Raw genomic sequence first — 23495 nt, 5'->3', positions numbered from 1 at the left:
ACTTTGGAATCTTTGTACCAGCGAAGGAACTAAGAGTAAATCTACTGTGGAATTTCTGGCTGCTTGTCCTGTCACTGTAATGGAGTGCTTTCAATAAGTAAAGCCATCTTTCTTGGGCAGCCTGATCTCCTCCATTCCCCAATAAACAAAGAATGTGAGAAGTCAATATTTTCAAGGGAAAGAAACTGGTGTAGTTCCACACTTTGAGCAATAATATCTGCTCTCTGTGGTCTGTTTTTCTTCTTCCCTCTTACATCATTATAAATGGTCTTGAATTATCTTTGATCTTTTTTAGAGGATGGTCATTGAAACGGGGGAAAAGCCCAGTAAATTATGGGAAATAAAAATTTTAATATGTAAATAAAGTATAGTTTTCTCACAAAGAAATGGAGGTAAAGAGGTTTAATTTTTAAACCTGTTTGCTTATCCTAAATTCAATAGGTGTGTTATTGCCAAAACCTTCCCTTTTAAAAGACATGTCATCTAATAACATCCAATGTTAATACCTTTTATTTGTTCAGAGTAAATAAAACACCACTGGTAATTACCACCAGACGTTTTATGAATGTGGTTGGACTGCTTACAGAAATTAATTAAGCTTTGGATCCTTCCATACCTATTCTGCTCTAATAAGACTGCCTAAAATGCATTTCAGGGAATTTCTTGGGCAGAATCACTTTCTAAGAAATCAAAATAAGGAAAGAGTTCAGAGGTATTTTTGTTTCATTTCATTTGAAAGATTTAGCTGCACGCCTAAAATATGCATTTATTACATTTGATTTGAATATGTGATATTTGAGAAAAATGCCATTAAAACAATTTCCTAAAGACCCTTTATACAGAAGAAAAAATACAGATACAGCAGCTGACAATTATTTATAAAATGTTTGTGTTGCTGACTTGGGAACTTTACTATAGTGAATGGATGAAATACAGCTGGGTATGAGAGAGATTTAAAAGGGAATAAAAGGAAATTAAAATACTAGAGTAGACAGAATAATCTCCCCTCCCTGAGAGAGATTTCCACATTCTAATCATCAGAATCTGTTTTATTACATGTTAAAATTAAGGAGTTAGGTTTGTAGATGGAATTAAGGCTGCTAATCATCTGACTTTAAAGAGGTTGTCATATTTTATTTATATGGGCCCAATGAACTCAGAAGGGTCCTTAAAGATGGAAGACGGGATAGAAGTGGAGGTCAGAGTTACAGAGAGATCTGAAGATGCTAAGCTCCTGGCTTGGAAGATGAAGGAACCCCAAGTCAAGGAAGGCAGGCAGCCTCCAAGCTAGAAGTAGGTCAGGAAATGGATTCTCCCCTAGAACAACCAGAGAGAAACAGTCCTTTAGATATCTAGATTTTAGCCCAGTGAGAATTCCAACAGTAGAGAGAGAGCAAACTAGCCAGGCTCTCTAATCCCATGGCCTCTCGCTCTTGCCCCACGTTTTGTAAATAATTACGTCACAGCCGAGATCACTCATAGCACTGAGCATGTGTGTCATGAGGTAATCACTTGGCCATGGACTACTTTTATATAAGCTCCACCTCAAAAGCCCTTGGGGCTATGTTATGTGGTGTAATAATGGCTGCTTTGTCAGGCAGGAGAGAATAAACACATCTGCAGTTCAGTCTTCTTAGCTTATGCCTTGCCTACCATGCACTCAACGAATAGTTTGTTTAGTGAGATACAGCACAACAGTTGGCTCTGAGAACAGGATCAGCAATACATCAACTTACCAGACTGTAATACATTTGTAGTGTTTGGGGTAATTTGTTACAGTTGTAATAGAAAATTAATACAGGTACATTCATACAATATAATACCATACAGTCTTCAGAAATAATACAGATAATACCTAATGATGTGGAAAGGATTCATGGTATACTTTTAGGACAGAAAAGCAAATGAGGAAACACCATGCAGAGCAAAATGAAAAGTTTACTTATTTATATAAACTTTGAAAGATACACTGTAAAATGTTATCATTGTTCTTCATGGATGCTGGAATTTCCCTCCTTATTTCCTGTATTTGCTAGGTTCCTTTTGTAATCAGAAAATGTTGAAAATGATTGACCTTAAAACCTGAGACAGACTATTAGGAGCATTTTATCTCCTTTCAAAATATTTTTAAGAAAGGAGATTTTAATTCTCTTTAAATGGTAAATTCCTGTAGGTTAGCATCTGCTTTACTGAATTTCTGCATGTCAAACACAGTTTAAAACAGAGTTAATATAATGTCCACCTGATTTATTTTTGATTTTTTTTTTAACAAACTAAAGTTTGAAACCTGGGCCTTGTGAAATTATTTTTGGCATACCAAAACTAATCTTTGAATATTTTGTAAATGGTACCAGGATTAATTAAAATAACCAGATAGCACCTGCATAGTAACTAAAATCTCAGATGAATGAACTTCATGAACTTTATGTATGAACATCAGTTAGATAATCCCTTTTCTCTTTCCTTACCAGATTCACCATTGCACCCATCATGTTTAAAAACAAGTCACTGCCTTTCCTTCATGCACTGTGTGTTTGATTTTCATTAGTGGTGGATTTTATGACTACTCTTTATATCTGTAGAGAACATAAAGGAAATTAAACTTCCATAGGTTGGATAAAATGCTCAGTGTTCAGTCAAATGCTTTATTTGATGTCAAGAGCATTTTTAATAACTATTTATCTTTTGTAGATAAAACTGCTAAACTTTAGTATAAACTGGTCAGGTTCCAAGTTGGTACAGAATGTAACAATTTAGTGTGCTCAGTCATGTCCCACTCTTTGTAACCCTTTGGAGTTGCCAGGCTCTTCTGTTCATTGGATTTTTTAGGCCAGAATACTGGAATGGGTTACCATTTTCCTCCTCCAGGGGATCTTCCCCACCCAGGGATTGAACCTGCATCTCCCATGTCTCTTGAATTGCAGGTGGTTTATTTTGAGCTGTCAGGGAGACCCTGGGAGGTAACAGACCGTGGCCACCAATAGAGGGGGCTCCAGCATCAGGCCTGCCTGGGTCAAATGAGAGCTTTAGTTCTCATTCTCCTGGGGCTCCTGGCAAGTTACTTCATCTTCTTGAGCCTCGCTGTAAAATAAAAAGTGACTATCCTGATCTCCTCGTGTTGTCAGAAGTAAAGGAAATAAATGCCTTTTCCACGTGTAAATAATCAGTAAATGGTGGCTATCATTACTTGAATGTCCTTTTTATCCAGTTGTTACTTTACACAACTTAGGAAAATTCAGTATCTACTTGTGTTTGCATTTTCTGCTGTTGCTTCAAGGAATGTTTCTAAGTGTGATAAAGTAATACATATGTGACAAGAAACTGTGGCTGTATGAAAAGCTGTCTGTCAGAAGTGACAGAAATATCTATGTGATCTCCATGTGTAGGATCGTTTTCTATCCCCTCATTTGAATGAGAATATGAACCTGCACCCAATTCCTCCAAACTGCCTTATAAAGGGGATATGACAGAATTACAAAAAGACCAGGGTGCTTTTCAGGGACAAGTTACAAAGAAAACAAAGTGATATATGATTTTGTCCTCAGAACTCTCCTAGGGAACCAGTGGGAGTCCTGGAACTCTTATTCTTTTAGACAAATGTGCAAAAAGCAGAAGGCATGGGGGGATTTAGTCCTTGGTGAATGGGTGTGGGAGTTATAAATTGGAAATGAAATGAAAACAAAAGTGCCTTGCTGGCACTTGCCTTCTCCAATCAAAGTGCTTAATAAGGATCACTATTATGGATTTTTATATATAGGTTGAACCCAAACCTGGGTGTTACTTTTTGAAATAGTAACCATGCCAAAGCCTCAAATATTGTTCAGTAACAAATCCCAAAGCACAAAACAGGGACTTAAAACTGGTGTGTTTTTCCCAAAATGCTAAATATGACTTAAAGAGCCAGATTAGTCATGTTAAAATGGGGAATAAAAGAAAAATTCTTAAACCATATTTAATCAAATGAAATAGCTATGGTTTGCTAATTTGCTTTACTCCTTTTTGGAATAAGTAAGTTATTTATTAGCCTGCATGTGGAGACTCAGGAGGACCTTGGGGTGCTCTTGAAATATATTTGAACTGTCAATTTTGTGTTAAATGTAGATACAAAATAATATTTCATATGATTCCGAAAATTTATAAGTTTTCACAATCATTGTTTTAACACAGAAATCTGTTTATTAAACCCAACAAAACAAAAGTATACCAGCCCTCCATATTTTGAATTTTCAATTAAATAAGCAAATTCTAAATCCACACCTTAAAAGATGTTTGTGCATCTATGTATTTCCAAAATACTCATATTTCAATAAGATTTTCACATTATATTCACCAACAGTATCACAAAAGTTTTTTTTTGTTTTTTTGTTTACGTAACTGTAAGGAACCATAATTCTAGAAACACTAGAAGAAAAAAGCATAGCAATGTCCACAGTTACAAGAAAAAGTGCACATTACTTGGTCACAACCACAGTCATTACTTGAAAAACTATATGTAACAAGTAGTTAAGAAATGTCACTGATGCCTTAAACTTATCAAAACCCAAATGACATAAATTTTACATGAAATAAGGCAAATTCAGGAATGCACAAAGAATCTGTAATCCAACCAAAGCTAAACAACAGAAAAAGTGTACAAGAAGCATAAACGGATGTACTCCTCCCTAAATATTTCAAAAATAGGCTTGCCTCAGTGCACAAAGAGAACACCATTCATGTGTATCCAACACTATAAAATAAGGGTCTGGGAGAGAGGAGGGGACAGTTCATTGTAAGTTGCGGCTGTATCCACTGAGAGTTCTTTCCATTATTTTTACCTACAAGTGTAAATTATATAAATCGTTTCAGGAGAGGTAATGTCTCTTTTTGGAAACTATTTCTGAAAGAGAAAAGAAAACAACACACAAGAGTGCAAATTTTCAGATTGTCACTTGCAACCCCTTTAACATTCAGTCATCAACATCCAGTGGCTGCTAGAAGGATGCCCATAAGACAGCAGCGGCAATCCGGGAAGAGCAGCTGTAAGAAATCAAGCTGTGATTTTTTTTTTTTTTTTGTCAATGATATGTCTCTTTTGAATATTAAAAAAATTCTGTGGTGAAACCGCTATGGTAAAGCTGCAGTGCTGAGTGGGATGCTCGAGAACAGCATGAGTGCAGAAATGCAAGCTTCTCTTGGAAGTAGCTCCTGATGTGACGATTTAAAGAACACAGGTAAAGGTATCTTTTTTCTTTCCCCCAGCATCAAGTGTTATTTTTGTAGAAAGAATTTGGAAAGAGAAGGCAAAGGGATGTGGAAAAGGTACTTACAGTAGTTTCTCAAAACAGTTTTCTTTTAGGACCTATGAAAAAGTTACCAAAGTAAAAATGACAATTTTGAATGAAAAACAAGTTTTCTTTTTATAAAAATTACATTTTTTTTTTAAAATACAAGATCCTTTTCATTGCTATATCCTGTAGCAACAAGAAATTTTGGCTTTTTTTTTTTTTTCTCCAGATACTGCAGCTTTCAGTCCAGTAAGTCAGTAGCAAATTCCACTAATATTTCAGCTGGACCTTGAACTATTTTTTATACCACAAGCTTCTTCTGTTTTATCCTTCAATTAGGAATACACAGCCTTTTTTTTTTTTTTTTGCCCCAGATATTTATGCTGGCACACTGAAACAAAAAGCAGTAGGCTGGACACATTAACGTATCTCAAGTACTTCAGAGGCCAGGGTTCCTTTGAAGCACCGAAACACATCACTTTATGGATCAAGGACAATGTGGCATAATGGAAGTATTTCTCTTAAGACTGTGCAGTTAAGACCAGACGCATCTCTGCTGGGAAATCAAAATGTCATTATAGTGGAAACTGCAAATTTAGACCTCAGTGTAAAGGATCGTTGTTGGACTCAGTTCTGTTGTAAAATAAGATTTTCCAGTTCATCTGCGGAACGCAGTAAAAATGCGGCGGATTCTCGATATCCCGCAACCAGCTGTCTCACTGCATTGATTTCAGTTGGACTCAGCTGAGGTCTGGAGCTTGAACTGCTAGACGATCCTGAGCTGGTCGCCAACTGCCTCTTCATGCTGAGATCAGTGGGTCCTAGAAAACAATCAGCATAGATGACACACGAACAAGTTTTTTCCTAGTATCTTGAACATGAGCACAAAATAAATTAGTTCATTTAATTCAGCTATTCTTTCATGAGAAGCTACCAATACCCTTAATCAAATAAATACACCTGCTCTCAGAAAGATAGCTTGCCTGGAGAATGCCAGGGACAGAGGAGCCTGGTGGGCTGCTGTCTATGGGGTTGCATAGAGTTGGACACACTTGAAGCAATGTAGCAGCAGCAGCAAAAAGAGAGACAAGTGACACGGTGGGAAAAGAATGGTTAGTTTTTTTTAGACTCTGGTCCAACCACTCTGGTGGTTGCTTCTTACTGCATAAAGACACTGAAGACCTTAATATTTAAGTTTTCCAAAAAGTACATATGAAATCCATCTTCAATGCGTAGGAATTTCTCTAGACTAGTGGAAAATGATGGGAATCAGGAACACTTTTTATTTGCTACATTTGTTAACAAATCATCTGGACCTGACCAATTCAGAAGTGAGAAGAGCCTACATGGTGAGGCTAATGACCCCAGATTACAAACTTCACAATCTAGAACAGAGCCAACCGAGGACCACAGGAGTTCAAGGATACATTTAGAGGTCAATAACTTATAAGTGGCACAATAGGGATATGAGTTGGGTATTTTTGGTTTGTTTGTTTCAGGCCAATGCTTTGTATACCGGGTTGACTACACTGAAGTTTAGAAGTGTATCATTTTAGAAGTGTATCTTATGTATATGATTAGTATTAACAAGACTTGGAATGCTGCTGCTTTAGGTATTGTTAAATACCTGAAGGCGAGAGTGGGATGAATTGAGAGAGTAGCACAGACATATATACACGACCATGTGTAAAATAGATAGCTAGCGGGAAGTTGTCGTATAACACAAGGAGCTCAGCCAAGTGCTCGGTGATGACCTAGAAAGGAGGGAGTGGGAGAGGGGAGGGAGAGAGATATGTATACATGTAGCTGACTCACTTTGTTGTACAGCAGAAACTAACACAACAACGTAAAGCAATTAAACTCCAATAAAAACCCCAATAGTCCAACATTTATTTGCATAAAATAATCACATGTTCGCATCACCAACTGGATAGACAGACATGAGTCTGAGCAAGCTCCGGGGGTTGGTGATGGACAGGGAAGCCTGGAGTGCTGTAGTCCATGGGGTCACAAAAAGTTAGACATGACTGAGCGACTGAACTGAATGATATGTCTACTTTTTAATGAAATTTTATAAATTTTTACTGAAAAAATGACTTAAAACTCTGATTTGTGTTTTATATGATTATTCTTGCCTGGAAAATTCCATGGACAGCAGAGCCTGGTGGGGTACAACTTCATGGGGCTGCAAAGAGTCAGACATGAGTGAGCAACTGAGAGCACACACATATACCTAGGAGTTCATTTTTATATTCTTAACTTTCATTAAGCAATTATTATAATTATTAAATTTACAGTAATAAACTCCTTGAAAAATATTCTTAAGCACATAAGTAGAGGCATGCTACCAAACTGTAGTGATTATAGAACTTGAAAGTATTTTAACAGAATTTTTTCCTAACTGTATTATAATTTTTCAGATAGTAAGATTCATTTCCTAAACTAAAATGAGGGGTGTTGTTTCATCCTTCTAGTTCTGAGGCATATTGAAGACGGGTCAAGATCTATCCCCCTCCACCCTCTCCCAAAGGGAGAAAAGGACTTCTGTCAGCCAGGAGGCAAATGTCCCATAAGAGGCGAGTAGCTTCACTTGGAATTTAATTAGGACAGAGACAAGAGAGGTACTCAAGAACTCTGACATCTGGGAGAGACTTCTCTCCACTTCTGCCATGGCCTTTCAAAACTTTGATTTTTTAAGCAGGAGTTGGCTGCTATTTGTTCTCCTGTTCACAGAATCATGACAGAGATAGAACAGCTGAAAGGGAGAGGCAGGTGTGCCATGCTTGCAAACGGGAATACTGAACAAGCAAATCATTAATAGCTACTGTTTGGGAAATTCTTAGCGGATTAAGAAAGCATCATGACATAAGAGGAGTTTGGTTCTCTGAATGAACCAACTTTAAATTTTACTTCTTTCCTTTACATTTGAGAATCCTAGTACAAATATTTACTTAAAGTATAGTTGATGTACCATGTTTTCGATTCTGTTGTACAGTAAAGTGATTCAGTTATATATATTAGGTTTTCCCTGGTGGCTCAGACGGTAAGGAATCTGCCTGAAGACCTGGGTTTGATTCCTGGATCTGGAAGATCCCCTGGAGAAGGGAATGGCTACCCACTCCACTGGTTATTGCCCAGAGAATTCCATGGATAGAGGAGCCTGGCAGGCTACAGTCCATGAGGTCGCAAAGAGTTGGACAGGACTAACCAGCTAAGACTTTCATAAGTCTGTACATACATACACATATTTTTCACATTCTTTTCCATTATGGTTTATCACAGGATATTTAATATAGTTCCCTGTGCTATATAGTGGGACCTTGTTGTCTATTCATTCCATACATACTAGTTTGCATCTGCTAATCCCAAGCTCCCAATTCTTCCCTCCCCACTGGCAACCACAAGTCTGTTCTCTGCCTAGTACAAATCTTTACGAAAGAAAATTAAACCGATTTTCCTCCCAGTTATTGTAGATACCCAGTATCCGAATGACTGACTGCCAGGTGTAACATTTTGTGATTTTGCTGCCAAGATGAGGACTGACATCTCGAACTAGAATTGAGAAAGAGTGGGGCAAGGGCTTCAGTTCCTTTTGGGGTGAGGGAGGTTGTGATTTCATCCTAATATTGCAGTTTATGGATAACTCCCCACCTCTGGCTCAAAGGTCTACTCTCACAAACTGCAACATGGCTTTCATTTTCTTTCAGATCATTAGTAACATTGGCAAACTCTAGATGGCTCAGCAATTGAGAAGCCATTCACAGCTCTACTTTTTTCATTTTGGAAGAAAGTTGACTTCATTATCTTTTGTTTTTTCAGATCTACAGGATTAGGACTGAGAATATAAATCAGAAGTACAAAGATTTCTTTATGTGACTGTTGATCTTTAAAATCTTCAATCTTATGAGGTTGGTTAGTGAAGCAAAAAAAAAAAAAGAAAAAGAAAATTTTCACAAATGAATAAATTATTTAACTAGTGACTACTCAAACAGCCCTTCCCTGTTTTTCACTAATATTCATTTCTGCCTCATTGAGTCAGTGTCATACTTGAGGGGTTTGGCTTAACCCAACCAATATCATGTAATTAGAATGCATGTCGAGCGTAAAGCAAAATTTAAAAACTTATGAAGATACTGAATTTAAAGAAGTCGAAAACATTCTTGGTGATCTGATCAAATTACAGAGAAGGCCACTGAAAAGTGTGGTTCTAGAAGAGCAGAAGCAGTTAATAAGAAAATGAGAAAGGAAAATGTCCCCCTAGATGCTTCAAGAGAAAATGATTTGAATATCAAATGTTAAGGCATGCATTTAGGAAATGTGACAAGGCCAATTTTCTTTTTGCAGTTCAGAACACTTTTTTTCCTATTATTTTTTATTCATTTTTAAAAAAAGCTTATTGTGACAGTTTCATGCTAAGAGCTTAGGGACTCAATCATACATATATATGTGTCTATTCTCTCCCAAACTCCCCTCCCATCCAGGCTGCCGCACAACATTGAGCAGAGTTCCATGTGCTGTACAGTAGGTCCTTGTTGGTTATCCACTTTAAATACAGCAGTGTAGTGCAGCTGACCCTTGAACACACAGGGGTTAAGGGTGTCCACCCTGTGCCATGGCTGAAAATCTCCATGTAACTTCGAATGTGCCTTCTGTGTCTCTGGCTGCTCTGCCTGTGTGAAGTCAATTAACTGCAAATAGCATGCATACATGCATGATAAGTCACTTCGGTAGTGTCCGACTCTTTGTGACCCTTTGGATTGTAGCCCACCAGGCTCCTCTGTTCATGGGATTCTTCAGCAAGAATACTGGAGTGGGTTGCCATGCCCTCCTCCAGGGGATCTTATTGACCTAGGGATTGAATCCATGTCTCTTATGTCTTATGGATTGGCAGGTGGTTTCCTTACTACTAGTGCCACCTGGGAAGCCATGTGTGACTGTAATATTTGATATTGGGGGGGGGGGAACTGGAAGAGGATGCACATGGTTCAAATCCCATATTGTCCAAGGTCTTAATGTTCATTCTGAAAAGTTTGTTGTTCAATTTCTCAGTTATGTCCAACTCGTTATGACCCCATGGACCGCAGCATGCCAGGCTTCCCCATCCTTCACCATCTCCTGGAGTCTGCTCAAACTCATGTCCATTGAGTCAGTGATGCCATTCAACCATCTCATCCTCTGTTGTCCCCTTCTCCTACTGCCTTCAATCTTACCCAGCATCAGGATCTTTTCCAATGAGTCGACTCTTCACATCAGGTGACCAAAATACTGGAGCTTCAGCAAATATTGTGCATACAAGCACACTAATTCACTTTCTCCTTTGCCTCCTTCCAATGAATATTCAGGGTTGAATTCCTTTAGAATTGACTGGTTTGATATCCTTGCTGTCCAAGGGACTCTCATGAGTCTTACTCTAGCACCACGGTTTTAAAGCATTGATTCTTTGGCACTCAGGTTTCTGTATGGTCCCACTCTCATATCTGTACATGACTACTGGAAAAACCAAAGCTTTGACTATATGGACCTTTGTTGGCAAAGGGATGTCTCAACTTCTTAATATGTTGTCTAGGTTTCTCATAGTTTTTCTTCGAAGGAGCAAGTGTCTTTTAATTTTCTGATTGCAGGCACAGTCCACAGTGATTTTGGAGCTCAAAGATAAAATCTGCTACTGTTACCACTTTTTCCCCATCTATTTGCCATGAAGTGATGGGACTGGATGCCATGATCTTAATTTTTTGAATGTTGAGTTTTATGCAAGCTTTTTCACTCCTCTTTCATCCTCATCAAGAGGCTCCTTAATTCTTCTTTGCTTTCTGCCATTAGAATGGTATCATCTGCATATCTGAGGTTGTTGACATTTCTCCCAGAAATCTTGATTCTAGCTTGACATTCATCCAGTCTGGCATTTTGCATGATGCATTCTGCATAGAAGTTGAATAAGCAGGGTGACAACATACAGTCTTGATGTACTCCTTTCCCGATTTAGAACCGTCTGTTGTTCTATGTCCAATTCTAACTGTTGCTTCTTGACTTGCATACAGATTTCTCAGGAGTAAGTAGGTGGTCTGGTATTCCCATCTTTTTTATAGTTTCCCATAGTTTGTTGTGATCCACACAGTCAAAGGCTTTAGCATAGTCAGTGAAGCAAAGGTGAGCCAGAACTGTGTTTGAGAGTCTCCTGCGGAGGAATGGATCAGCAGTGGCCTGCTGCATGGACAGGGGCTCAGGGTGCAGCAGACATGGGTATGGCATAGCCCTCTTGGAGGAGGTCACCATTAACCCCACCACAGAGCCACCAGAACTTATACAGGACTGGGGAAACAGGTTCTTGGAGGGCACAAACAAAACCTTGTGTGCACCAGGACCCAGGAAAAAGGAACAGTAACCCCACAAGAGGATGACCCAGACTTGCCCATGAATGTCCAGGAGTCTCTGGTGGAGGCGTGGGTTGGCAGTGGCCTGCTGCAAGGTCAGGGGTGGGGGTGAGTTCAGCAGTGCATGCATGGGACCTTTTGAGGGAGGTCTCTATTATCTTCATTACCTCCACCATTGTTTGGCCTCAGGTCAAACAACAGGAAAGAAACACAGCCCTGCCCATCAACAGAAAATTGGATTAAAGATTTACTGAGCATGGCCCTGCCCATCAGAACAAGACCCAGTTCCCCCTCAGTCTTTCCCATCAGGAAGCTTCCATAAGCCTCTTATCCTTATCCATCAGAAAGCAGACAGAATGAAAACCACAATCATGTTATCCTCTTAATGTATCAATGAGTTCAGTTTACTAATATCTTTAGTTTTCCTCTGTTCATCAGAAATATTAGTCATTAATTATTTTGGTATCTTTGTCTGGTTTTGCTATAAGCATACTACTATAGAAAATCATCAAATCACAAATGAAGGGAAAAAGAACAAAGGACAGAGAAATTATAAAATAGCCAGAAAACAATTAACAAAATGGCCATAAGTATATACTTATCAGTAATTCCTTTAAATATAAATGAACTAAATTCTATTATCAAGAGATACAGAGTGGCTGAATGGATTAAAAAAAATAATAAGACCCACCTAAATGCAACCAGTCCAGCCTAAAGGAAATCAATCCTGGGTGTTTAATTGAAGGACTGATGCTGAAGCTGAAACTCCAATACTTTGGCCACCGGATGTGAAGAACTGACTCATTGGAAAAGACGCTGATGCTGGGAAAGATTGAAGGCAGTAGGACAAGGGGACGACAGAGAATGAGATGGTTGGATGGCATCACTGATGTCCATCACTTGATGGACATGAGCTTGAGTGAACTCTGGGAGTTGGTGATGGACAGGGATGCCTGCTGTGCTGCAGTCCATGGGGTTGTAAAGAGTCAGACATGACTGAGTGACTGTACTAACTAATTTCTTGCTATCTACAAGAAATTCAGTTCCAATCTAAGGATACACATAGACCGAAAGTAGAGAAATTGAAAAAGATATCCATGCAAATGGAAACCAAAAGAAATCTGAGGATTTCAGGTGTAAAAATAGTTATATTTACATCAGATAAAATAGCCCTGGAGGAGGGCATGGCAATCCACTCCAGTATTCTTGCCTGGAGAATCCCCACGGACAGAGGAGCCTGGAGGGTCACAGAGAGTTAGACGTAGCTGAGCAACTAAGCACAGAAAAAACAGACCTTAAGACAAAAAATGTAATAAGAAACAAAGGTGGTCTTTACATAATGATAAAGGAGTCAATACAGCAAGACAATATAACATTTGTATATATGTATTACCCAACATAAAAACACTTAAATATATAAAGCAAGTATTAACATACTTAAAGGGAGAAATAGCAGTGCAATAACAGTAGAAGATTTTAATATCCCACTTAAATCAATGGATAGATCATCTAGACAAAATCTGTTAGGAAACATCAGCCTTAAATAACATAATAGATAATTGACTTAATGGACATATATGGAATATTTCATCTCAAGTGCACATGGAACATTCTTTAGAATAGATCATATATTAGGCCATAAAACCAGCCTTAATAAATTTCAGAAGATTGAAATCATATCAAGCATTTCTGATCACAGTGTTATAAAACTGGAAATCAATTACAAGAAAAAGCACTAGAAAATTGACAAATATGTGGAGATTAAGTCACAGCTATATAACTAGTGGGTCAAAGAATAAAAGGAAATCAGAAAACACCTCAAGACTAATGAAAATAGAAATACAACAAACAAAAACTTATGGGATACAGCAAAAGCAATTCTAAGAGGGACCTCCATAGTGATGTATGCCTACATCATGAAACAAAGATCTCAAGTCTAGACCTCAAGGAACTATAAAAGGAGCAAACTAAGCCCCAAGTTAGCAAATGAAAGGAAATAAAGATCAGAATGGAAATAAATGAAGTAGAGACAAAATCGACAATAGAAAGATGAAAATAAGAGCTGCTATTTTGAAAAGATTTTAAAAAGTGACAATCTTTTAACTAGACTCATTAAGAGAAAAGAGGAGACTCAAATAAATGAAGTCAGAAATGAAAGATATCATAGAAATACAAAGGATAAGATACTTCAAAAAATTACATGCCAACAAATTAGACAACTAAGAACAAATGGATAAACTTGGTAGGATAAACGTACCAAGACTGAATCATGGAAACCTAGAAAATCTCCGTAGACCAATTACTGGTAAGGAGATCACATCAAAAATCTTCGAACTACAGTCTAGGAGCAGAAAATTTCACTGCTGAATTCTACTATACATTCAAAGAACTAATATCAATCCCTCTCAAACTCATCCCCAAAACAGAAGATGTGAGAACACTTTCCAAATCATTTTTACTAGGCCAGCATTACCCCAATATCTGATAAGACTCATCCTGATCTCAGCTACCCAAGCTGATAATTAGAGGACCTGGTATTAAAGAATAAAGCAAGAAATACATTCAAGTAGAAACTTCACACATTTCACCAGTGTTTCTGGTATTGTTTTTGTGTGGTTCATAGACTGATGGTCACTTATGAGGAATCTGAGGAAAGTACCAGTAACCAATGAGAAGAATTACTAGCTCATGCAATTAACCAGAATCAAATTGAAGCTCTAGCAAATGAGGAACCAAGAGATGCCACCACAGGATGATCTTATATTAAATTCAGACATGTTTGGAACACTGGGCCTTTTAAAAGTCTCGAATATTTTTATATAAAATAAATTATAGCTCTAAAGAAAATTACCCTTCAGCTGTATCCCCACTTTGTTCCAGCTAACACCCTGTGCAGAAAACTCTTGCTTGTTTCCATATCTTTGATGACTATTCCTATGGGGGCATTTGTCCTCCCTTGCCCAACTATTATTTCTTCTAAGCTGGGACACAGTGGTACAGCAAGAAAAGCCAGGAATGCTCTGTGACTTGGGGTAGGCCAGTTAACCGATCTGGAACTCAGTTTCTATAGCTAAAAAATGGGGCAAGTTATCTTACTCTGCTGTCCCATCAGACTGCAGAGAGGCTCTGAGAGAGAGAGTGAGATTCTAGCATGGAGACAGGTGCTGGGGGACAGTGTCTTGTTCACTTTATCACCACTGCAGTCCTCATTGCCCCTTTCCTCTGAGCCCCACAACCCTCATTTGTACTTCCAACTTTGTTATTTACTAAAAGAAGTCCCCATTAAATATTTTATATATTAAAAAGTTATAACAAGGAAGTATCAGGGAAGGAATGTGAACAATCACTTTTAATATCACTTCAAAAATAATAATGATAATATACTTAGGAATAAGCTTCCCCAAAGAGGTGAAAGACATATAGTGAGAATTACAAATCATTAATAAAGGAAACTAAAGATGATTCAAAGAAATAGAAAGATATCACATGCTCTTGATTTTGAAGAATTAATATTTTTAAAATGGCATTACTACTCAAAGAAGGGGCTTTCCAGGTGGCACTAGTGGTTGTAGGAGATGTAAGAGATGCAGGTTCAATCCCTGGGTCAGTAAGTTCCCCTGGAGGGAGAGCACAGTAACCTACTCCAGAACTGCCTGGAGAATCCCATGGATAGAGGACCCTGATGGGCTAGAGTCCATGGGATTGCATAGAGTTGGACATGACTGAAGCAACTCAGCACACATGCACCCAAAGCAGTCTAAAGATTTAATGTAATCTCAATCAAATTACCCATGGCATTTTTCACAGAACTAGAATAAATGATCTCAAAATTTGTATGGAACCATAAAAGACCCAGAACTGCCAAAGCAATCCTGAGAAAGAAAAAAAGCACCCCAAGGCATAACCCTCTCAGGCTTACGACAATACTGCAAAGCTACAGTAGTTAAAACAGAGTGGTGTTGGCACAAAAACAGGCATAAAGACCAATGGAAGAGAATAGAGTGCCCAGGAAAACTCCTCACATATCTGCAGCCAATTAATCTTCAACAAAGGAGGCAAGAATATGAAATAGGAAAGAGTCTCATCAGCAGGTGGTGCTTGGAAACTTGGACAGCAGTGTGTAAATCAGCAAATTCAGAAAATGCCTTCATATCATACACAAAATTCCTACACACAAAAATAAACTCTAAATGGCTTAAAAAATTAATCATAAGGTATGACACTATAAAACTCCTAGAAGAGATCATAGGCAAAACATTCTCTGGCATAAACTGTACCAATGTTTTCGTAGGTCAGTCTCTCAAGGCAATAGAAATAAGAACAAAAAGGAACAAATGGGAGATAATAAAAGTTAGGTATTTACACAGCAAAGGAAACTATAAACAAAATGAAAAGATACCCTATGGAATGGGAGAAAATATTTGCAAACAATGCAACTGACAAGGGCTTAATTTCCAAAATAAACAAACAGCTCATATGATTAAATAACAACAAGAAATCTAATTGAAAAATGGGCAGAAGACCTAAATAAACATTTCTCCAGAGAAGACATAGAGATGGGTAATAGGCACATAAAAAGATAATCAACTTTGCTAATTAATAGAGAAATGCAAAATCACTGCAGATGGTGATTGCAGCCATGAAATTAAAAGATGCTTGCTCCTTGGAAGAAAAGTTATGACCAACCTAGACAGTATATTAAAAAGCAGAGACATTACTTTGTCAACAAAGGTCTGTTGAGTCAAGGCTATGGTTTTACCAGTGGCCATGTATGGATGTAAGAGTTGGACTATAAAAATAGCTGAGGGCCAAAGAATTGATGCTTTTTATCTGTGGTGTTGGAGAAGACTCTTGAGAGTCTCTTGGCCTGCAAGGAAATCCAACCAGTTCATCCTAAAGGAAATCAGTCCTGGGTGTTCATTGGAAGGACTGATGTTGAAGCTGAAACTCCAATATTTTGGCCACCTGATGCAAAGAGCTGACTCATTGGAAAAGACCCTGATGTTGGGAAAGATTGAGGGCAGGAGGAGAAGGCAACAACAGAGGATGAGATGGTTGGATGGCATCACCAACTCAATGGACATGGGTTTGGGTGGACTCCAGGAGTTGGTGATGGACAGGGAAGCCTAGCGTGCTGCAGTTCATGGGGTCGCAGAGTCAGACATGACTAAGCGACTGAACTGAGAGAAATGCAAATCCAGACCACAATGAGATACTGCCTCATACTAGTCAGAATGACCATCTTGAAAAAGTTTATATTTCTTCTAAGATCAGGAACAAGACAAGGGTACCCACTCTTGCCGATGTTATTCAACATAGTTGTGAATTCCTAGCCATGGCAATCAGAGAAGAAATGAAAGGAATCTAGATTGAGGAAAAAAAAACAAGTAAAACTCTCATTGTCTGCAGACAGCATGAAATTATACATAAAATCCCCTAGAGGTACTATCTGAAAACTACTAGAGCTAATTGGTAAATTTAGTAAAGTTGCAGGATACAAAATCAGTACACAGAAATCCCTTGCATTCCTATACACTGGTGGTGGTTTACTTGCTAAATCATGTCTGACTCCTGCGATCCCATGGACTGTAACCTGTCAGGCTCCTCTGTCCATGGGGTTCTCCAGGAAAGAATACTGGAGTGGGTTGCCATTTCCTTCTCCAGGAGATCTTCCTGACCCAGGAATCAGACCCGGGTCTCCTGCATTGCAAGCAGATGACTTACCAGCTGAGCTACACTAACAATGAAAAATCAGAGAAATTAAGGAATCAATCCCATTTACCACAGCGACCAGAAGAATTAAATACCTAGGAATAAACACACTCAAGGAGACAAGACCTGTATATAGAAAACAAGACACTCATGTAAGAAATCAAAGATGATACAGATGAGATATATCATGTTCTTAGATTCAGTTTAGTTCAGTCACTCAGTTGTGTCCAACTCTTTGTAACCTATGGACTGCAGCACACCAGGCTTCCCTATGCATCACCAACTCCTGGAGCTTACTCAATCTCATGTCCATAGAGTCAGTGATGCCATCCAACCATCTTATCCTCTGTCATCCCCTTCTCTTCCTGCCTTCAATCTTCCTAAGCATCAGGGTTTTTTTTCAAATGAGTTAACTCTTCACATCAGGTGGCCAAAGTATTAGAGTTTCAGCTTCAACATCAGTCCTTCCCATGAATATTCAGGACTGCTTTTCTTTAGGATGGACTAGTTGCATCTCCTTGAAGTCAAAGGGACTCTCAAGAGTCTTCTCCAACACCACAGTTCAAAAAGTATCAATTATTTGGCACTCAGCTTTCTTATAGTCCACCTCTCACAGCTGTACATGACTACCAGAAGAACCATAGCTTTGACTAGATGGACTCTTCGTAATCCCATGGACTGTACAATCATGGAATTCTCCAGGCCACAATATTGGAGTGGGTAGCCTTTCCCTTCTCCAGGGGATCTTTCCAATCCAGGGATCGATCCCAGGTCTCCTGCATTGCAGGTGGATTCTTTGCCAGCTGAGCCACAAGGGAGGCCTAGGAATACTGGAGTGGGTAGCCTATCCCTTCTCCAGTGGATCTTCCCAACCCATGAATCAAACCAGGGTCTCCTGCATTGCAGGTGGATTCTTTACCAACTAAGATATCAGGTGAAGCCCAGTTCTTAGGTTAGAAGAATCAATATTGTGAAAATGACTATACTATTCAAGGCAATCTTCCAGATTCAATGCAATCTTTATCAAATTCCCAATGGGATTTTTCACACAACTGGAACAAAAACTCACAATTTTCATGGAACACTAAAGACCTTGATAACAAAAGGAACCTTGAAAATGAAAAATGGAGCTGGAGGAATAAACCTGACTTCAGACTGTACTACAAAGCAACAGTCATAAAGATAGTATAGTATTTGCACAAAAATATAAAAATAAACCAGTGGAAGAGGATAGAAAACCCAGAGATACACCCCACCTGTGGGTACCTTATCTTTGACAAAGGAGGCAAGAATATACAATGGAGAAGAGACATTCTCTTTAGTAAGTGGTGCTGGAAAAACTGGACAGCTATGTGTAAAAGAATAAAATTAGAACACTGCCTAACCAACATACACAAAAATAAACTCAAAATGGAAATGAATTAAAGACTTAAATCTAAGACCAGAAATTATAAAAGTCTTAGAGGAAAACATAAGTAGCATACTTTTTGATATAAATTGCAGGAAATCCTCTTTGACCCACCTCCCAGAGTAATGAAAATAAAAACAAAAACAAATGGGATCTAATTAAACTTAAGAGCTTTTACACAAAAAAGAAATAATAAACAAGATGAACAGAGAACCCTCAGAATGAGAGAAAACAAATGCAAATGAAGCAACTGACAAAGGATTAATCTCTAAGATATATAAGCAATCTGCAAATCAATCAAGGTAATTCACCACATTAACAAATTGAAAAATAAAAGCCATATGATTATCTCAGTAGATGCAGAGAAGGCCTTTGACAAAATTCAACATCCATTTATGATAAAATCTCTCCAGAAAGCAGGAATAGAAGGAACATACCTCAACATAATAAAAGCTATATATGACAAACCCACAGTAAACATTATCCTCAATGGTGAAAAATTGAAAGCATTTCCCCTAAAATCAGGAACAAGACAAGGGTGTCCACTTTCACCGCTACTATTCAACATAGTTCTGGAAGTTTTGGCCACAGCAATCAGAGCGGAAAAAGAAATAAAAGGAATGCAAATTGGAAAAGAAGAAGTAAAACTCTCACTGTTTGCAGATGACATGACCCTCTACATAGAAAACCCTAAAGACTCCACCAGAAAATTACTAGAGCTAATCAATGAATATAATAAAGTTGCAGGATATAAAATCAACACACAGAAATCCCTTGCATTCCTATACACTAATAAAGAGAAAGTAGAAAAAGAAATTAAGGCAACAACTGCATTCACCATTGCAACGAAAAGAATAAAATACTTAGGAATATACCTACCTAAAGAAACTAAAGACCTATATATAGAAAATTATAAAACACTGATGAAAGAAATCAAAGAGGACACTAATAGATGGAGAAATATACCATGTTCATGGATCAGAAGAATCAATATAGTGAAAATGAGTATACTACCCAAAGCAATCTACAGATACAGTGCAATCCCTATCAAGCTACCAGCGGTATTTTTCACAGAGCTAGAACAAATAATTTCACAGTTTGTATGGAAATACAAAAAACCTCGAATAGCCAAAGCAAGCTTGAGAAAAAAGAATGGAACTGGAGGAATCAACCTGCCTGACTTCAGGCTCTACTACAAAGCCACAGTCATCAAGACAGTATGGTACTGGCACAAAGACAGAAATATAGATCAATGGAACAAAATAGAAATCCCAGAGATAAATCCACACACCTATGGACACCTTATTTTCGACAAAGGAGGCAAGAATATACAATGGATTAAAGACAATCTCTTTAACAAGTGGTGCTGGGAAACTGGTCAACCACTTGTAAAAGAATGAAACTAGATCACTTTCTAACACCATACACAAAAATAAACTCAAAATGGATTAAAGATCTAAACATAAGACCAGAAACTATAAAACTCCTAGAGGAGAACATAGGCAAAACACTCTCCGACATAAATCACAGCAGGATCCTCCATGATCCACCTCCCAGAATACTGGAAATAAAAGCAAAAATAAATAAATGGGATCTAATTAAAATTAAAAGCTTCTGCACAACAAAGGAAACTAAGTAAGGTGAAAAGACAGCCTTCTGAATGGGAGAAAACAATAGCAAATGAAGCAGCTGACAAACAACTAATATCAAAAATATACAAGCAACTTATGCAGCTCAAGTCCAGAAAAATAAACGACCCAATCAAAAAATGGGCCAAAGAACTAAATAGACATTTCTCCAAAGAAGACATAAACATGGCTAACAAACACATGAAAAGATGCTCAGCATCACTCATTATCAGAGAAATGCAAATCAAGACCACAATAAGGTACCATTTCACACCAGTCAGAATGGCAGCAATCCAAAAGTCTACAAGCAATAAATGCTGGTGAGGGTGTGGAGAAAAGGGAACCCTCTTACACTGTTGGTGGGAATACAAACTAGTACAGCCACTATGGGGAACAGTATGGTGATTCCTTAAAACATTGCAAATAGAACTGCCATATGACCCAGCAATCCCGCTGCTGGGCATACACACCGAGGAAACCAGAATGGAAAGAGACACATATACCCCAATGTTCATCGCAGCACTGTTTATAATAGCCAGGACATGGAAGCAACCTAGATGTCCATCAGCAGATGAATGGATAAAAAAGCTGTGGTACATATACACAATGGAGTATTACTCAGCCATTAAAAAGAATACATTTGAATCAGTTCTAATGAGGTGGATGAAACTGGAGCCAATTATACAGAGTGAAGTAAGCCAGAAAGAAAAACACCAACACAGTATACTAACACATATATATGAAATCTAGAAAGATGGTAATGATAACCCTATATGTGAGACAGCAAAAGAGACACAGATGTATAGAATGGACTTTAAGACTCTGTGGGAGAGGGAGAGGGTGGGATGATTTGGGATAATGGCATTGAAACATGTATACTATCATGTAAGAAACAAATCACCAGGCTATGTTTGATACAGGATACAGGATTCTTGGGGCTGGTGCACGGGGATGATCCAGAGAGATGATATGGGGTGGGAGGTGGGAGGGGGGTTCAGGATTGGGAACTCATGTACACCCGTGGTGGATTCATTTCAATGTATGGTAAAACCAATAAAGTATTGTAAAGCAAAATAAAGTAAAAATAAAAATAAAAAAAAATATATAAGCAGCTCATATAGCTCAATATTGAAAAAACAAATGACCCAATCAAAAAATAAGCAGAAGATTTAAATAGACATTCCTCCAAAGAAGACATACAGATGGAAAATAAATGCATTTAAAATGTTAATATGACTCATCATTAGGGAAAGGCACATCAATAAATCAATGAGGTACCACCTCACACTGGTCAGATGGCTATCGCCAGAAAATCTACAGAAACTAAATGCTGGAGAGGGTGTGGAGAAAATGGAACTCTCCTGCACTATTGGTGGAAATGTAAATTGATATAGCCACTATGGAGAACATTATGAATATTTCTTAAAAAACTAGGAATAAAACTACCATATGACCCAGTAATCCCACCGTGGGCTTATACACTGAGAAAGCCATAATTAAAAAAAAAAAAAGTGTACTCCAATGTTCATTGCAGCACTGCTTATAGTAGCTAGAACATGGAAGCCACCTACATGTCCTTCAACAGATGAGTGGATAAAGAAGTTGTGGTACATGTATAAATGGTATATTACTAAGCCATAAAAAGGAAGAAATGTGACTCAATTCTAGTGAGGTGGAGGAACTTAGAGCTTGTTATACAGAGTGAAGTAAGGCAGAAAAAGAAAAACAAATATATATTGAAGCATATAAATGGAATTGAGAAATGGGGCTTCCCAGGAGGTAAGTAAAGAATCTGCCTACCAATGCATGAGACTGCAACAGGTTCGATCCCTGGGTTAGGAAGATTCCCTGGAGTAGAAAATGGCACCCTATTCCAGTATTCTTGCCTGGAAACTGCCATGGGCAGAGGAGCTTGATGGGCTATAGTCCATGGGGCTACAAAGAGTTGTACACAATTGAGCACATGGAATCTAGGAAAATGGTATTGATGAACCTATTTGCAGGACAACAATAGAGACACAGACTTAAAGAACAGATTTTGGGCCTTGTGTGGGAAGGAGAATGTGGGACAAATCAAGAGAGTTGCACTGAAACATACACATTACCAAATGTAAAATAGTCAGTGGTAATTTGCTGTATGATGAAGGGAGCTCAACCTGGTGCTCTCTGACATCCTAGAGGGGTGGGATAGGGGCTTTGGGAGGGAAGGAACATATATATACCTATGGCTGATTCATGTTGTACAGCAGAAACCAATACAGAATTGCAAAGCAATTATCCTCCAGTTACAAATATAAGGGGAAAAGAGTCTATGAATGAGAAATGCTGGAAAGGGTGTGGAGAAAATGAAACCCTCCTACACTGTTGGTGCAGATGTAAACTGGTTCAGCTACTGTGGAAAACAGCATGGAGGTTCCTCAGAAAACTAGAGTTGCCATATTATCCAGCAATCCTACTTCTGGGCATATATCCAGAAAAAAACTATAATTTGAAAAGATACATGCACCCCTATGGTCAGCACTATTTACAATAGCCAAACAACCTAAATGTCCATCAACATTCATATATATATACACATGTGTGTGTGGGATGTGTAAGCATGCACGTGTGTGTATAATGTATTATTCAGCCATCAAAATTAAATAATGCCACTTGCAACAATATGGATGGACCTAGAGATTATCATATTAAGCAAAAGTATGTCAGAAAGAGGAACACAAATACCATATATCACTTATATGTAGAATCTAAAATACAAATCAATATATCTACAAAACAAAACAGACTTGTAGGTAGAGAGAACAGATTTCTGGTTGCCTAGTGAAGAGGCTTTGGGAGGGGAAGGAATGGAAGTTTGGGATTAGCATGGGCAAACTATTATATATAGGATGTATAAGCAACAAGGTCTTATTGTATAGCACTGGAAATATATTCAATATTCTATAACAACTCATAATGGAAAAGAATAAGAAAATGTATGTACATATATATAACTGAGTTATTTTGCTATATAGAATAAATTAACCCTTAATTATAAATAAACAAAGATTTTATATACATATATACAGACTTATGTGTGTATGCATACTTACCTGTATGCAGGTCAGGAAGC

At 38.0% G+C, this 23495-nt stretch overlaps 1 protein-coding gene across 7 annotated transcripts in view; it reads right to left on the bottom strand.

The window, feature by feature from the left end:
• Positions 1-5891: 5891 nt before the first annotated feature.
• Positions 5892-23495, bottom strand: part of NOL4 (nucleolar protein 4) — a 470394-nt gene continuing 452790 nt past the window's right edge. For all 7 annotated transcript variants that reach the window (XM_068993684.1, XM_068993682.1, XM_068993685.1 and 4 more), the window contains one exon: positions 5892-6085. In XM_068993684.1, the coding sequence (XP_068849785.1) occupies positions 5892-6085 (194 nt within the window). The remainder of the gene's footprint in view (positions 6086-23495) is intronic.

This window comes from Capricornis sumatraensis, chromosome 21 (assembly GCF_032405125.1).
Source record: "Capricornis sumatraensis isolate serow.1 chromosome 21, serow.2, whole genome shotgun sequence".
NCBI lineage: Eukaryota > Metazoa > Chordata > Mammalia > Artiodactyla > Bovidae > Capricornis > Capricornis sumatraensis.
This window is presented reverse-complemented; position numbering and strand designations above follow the sequence as displayed.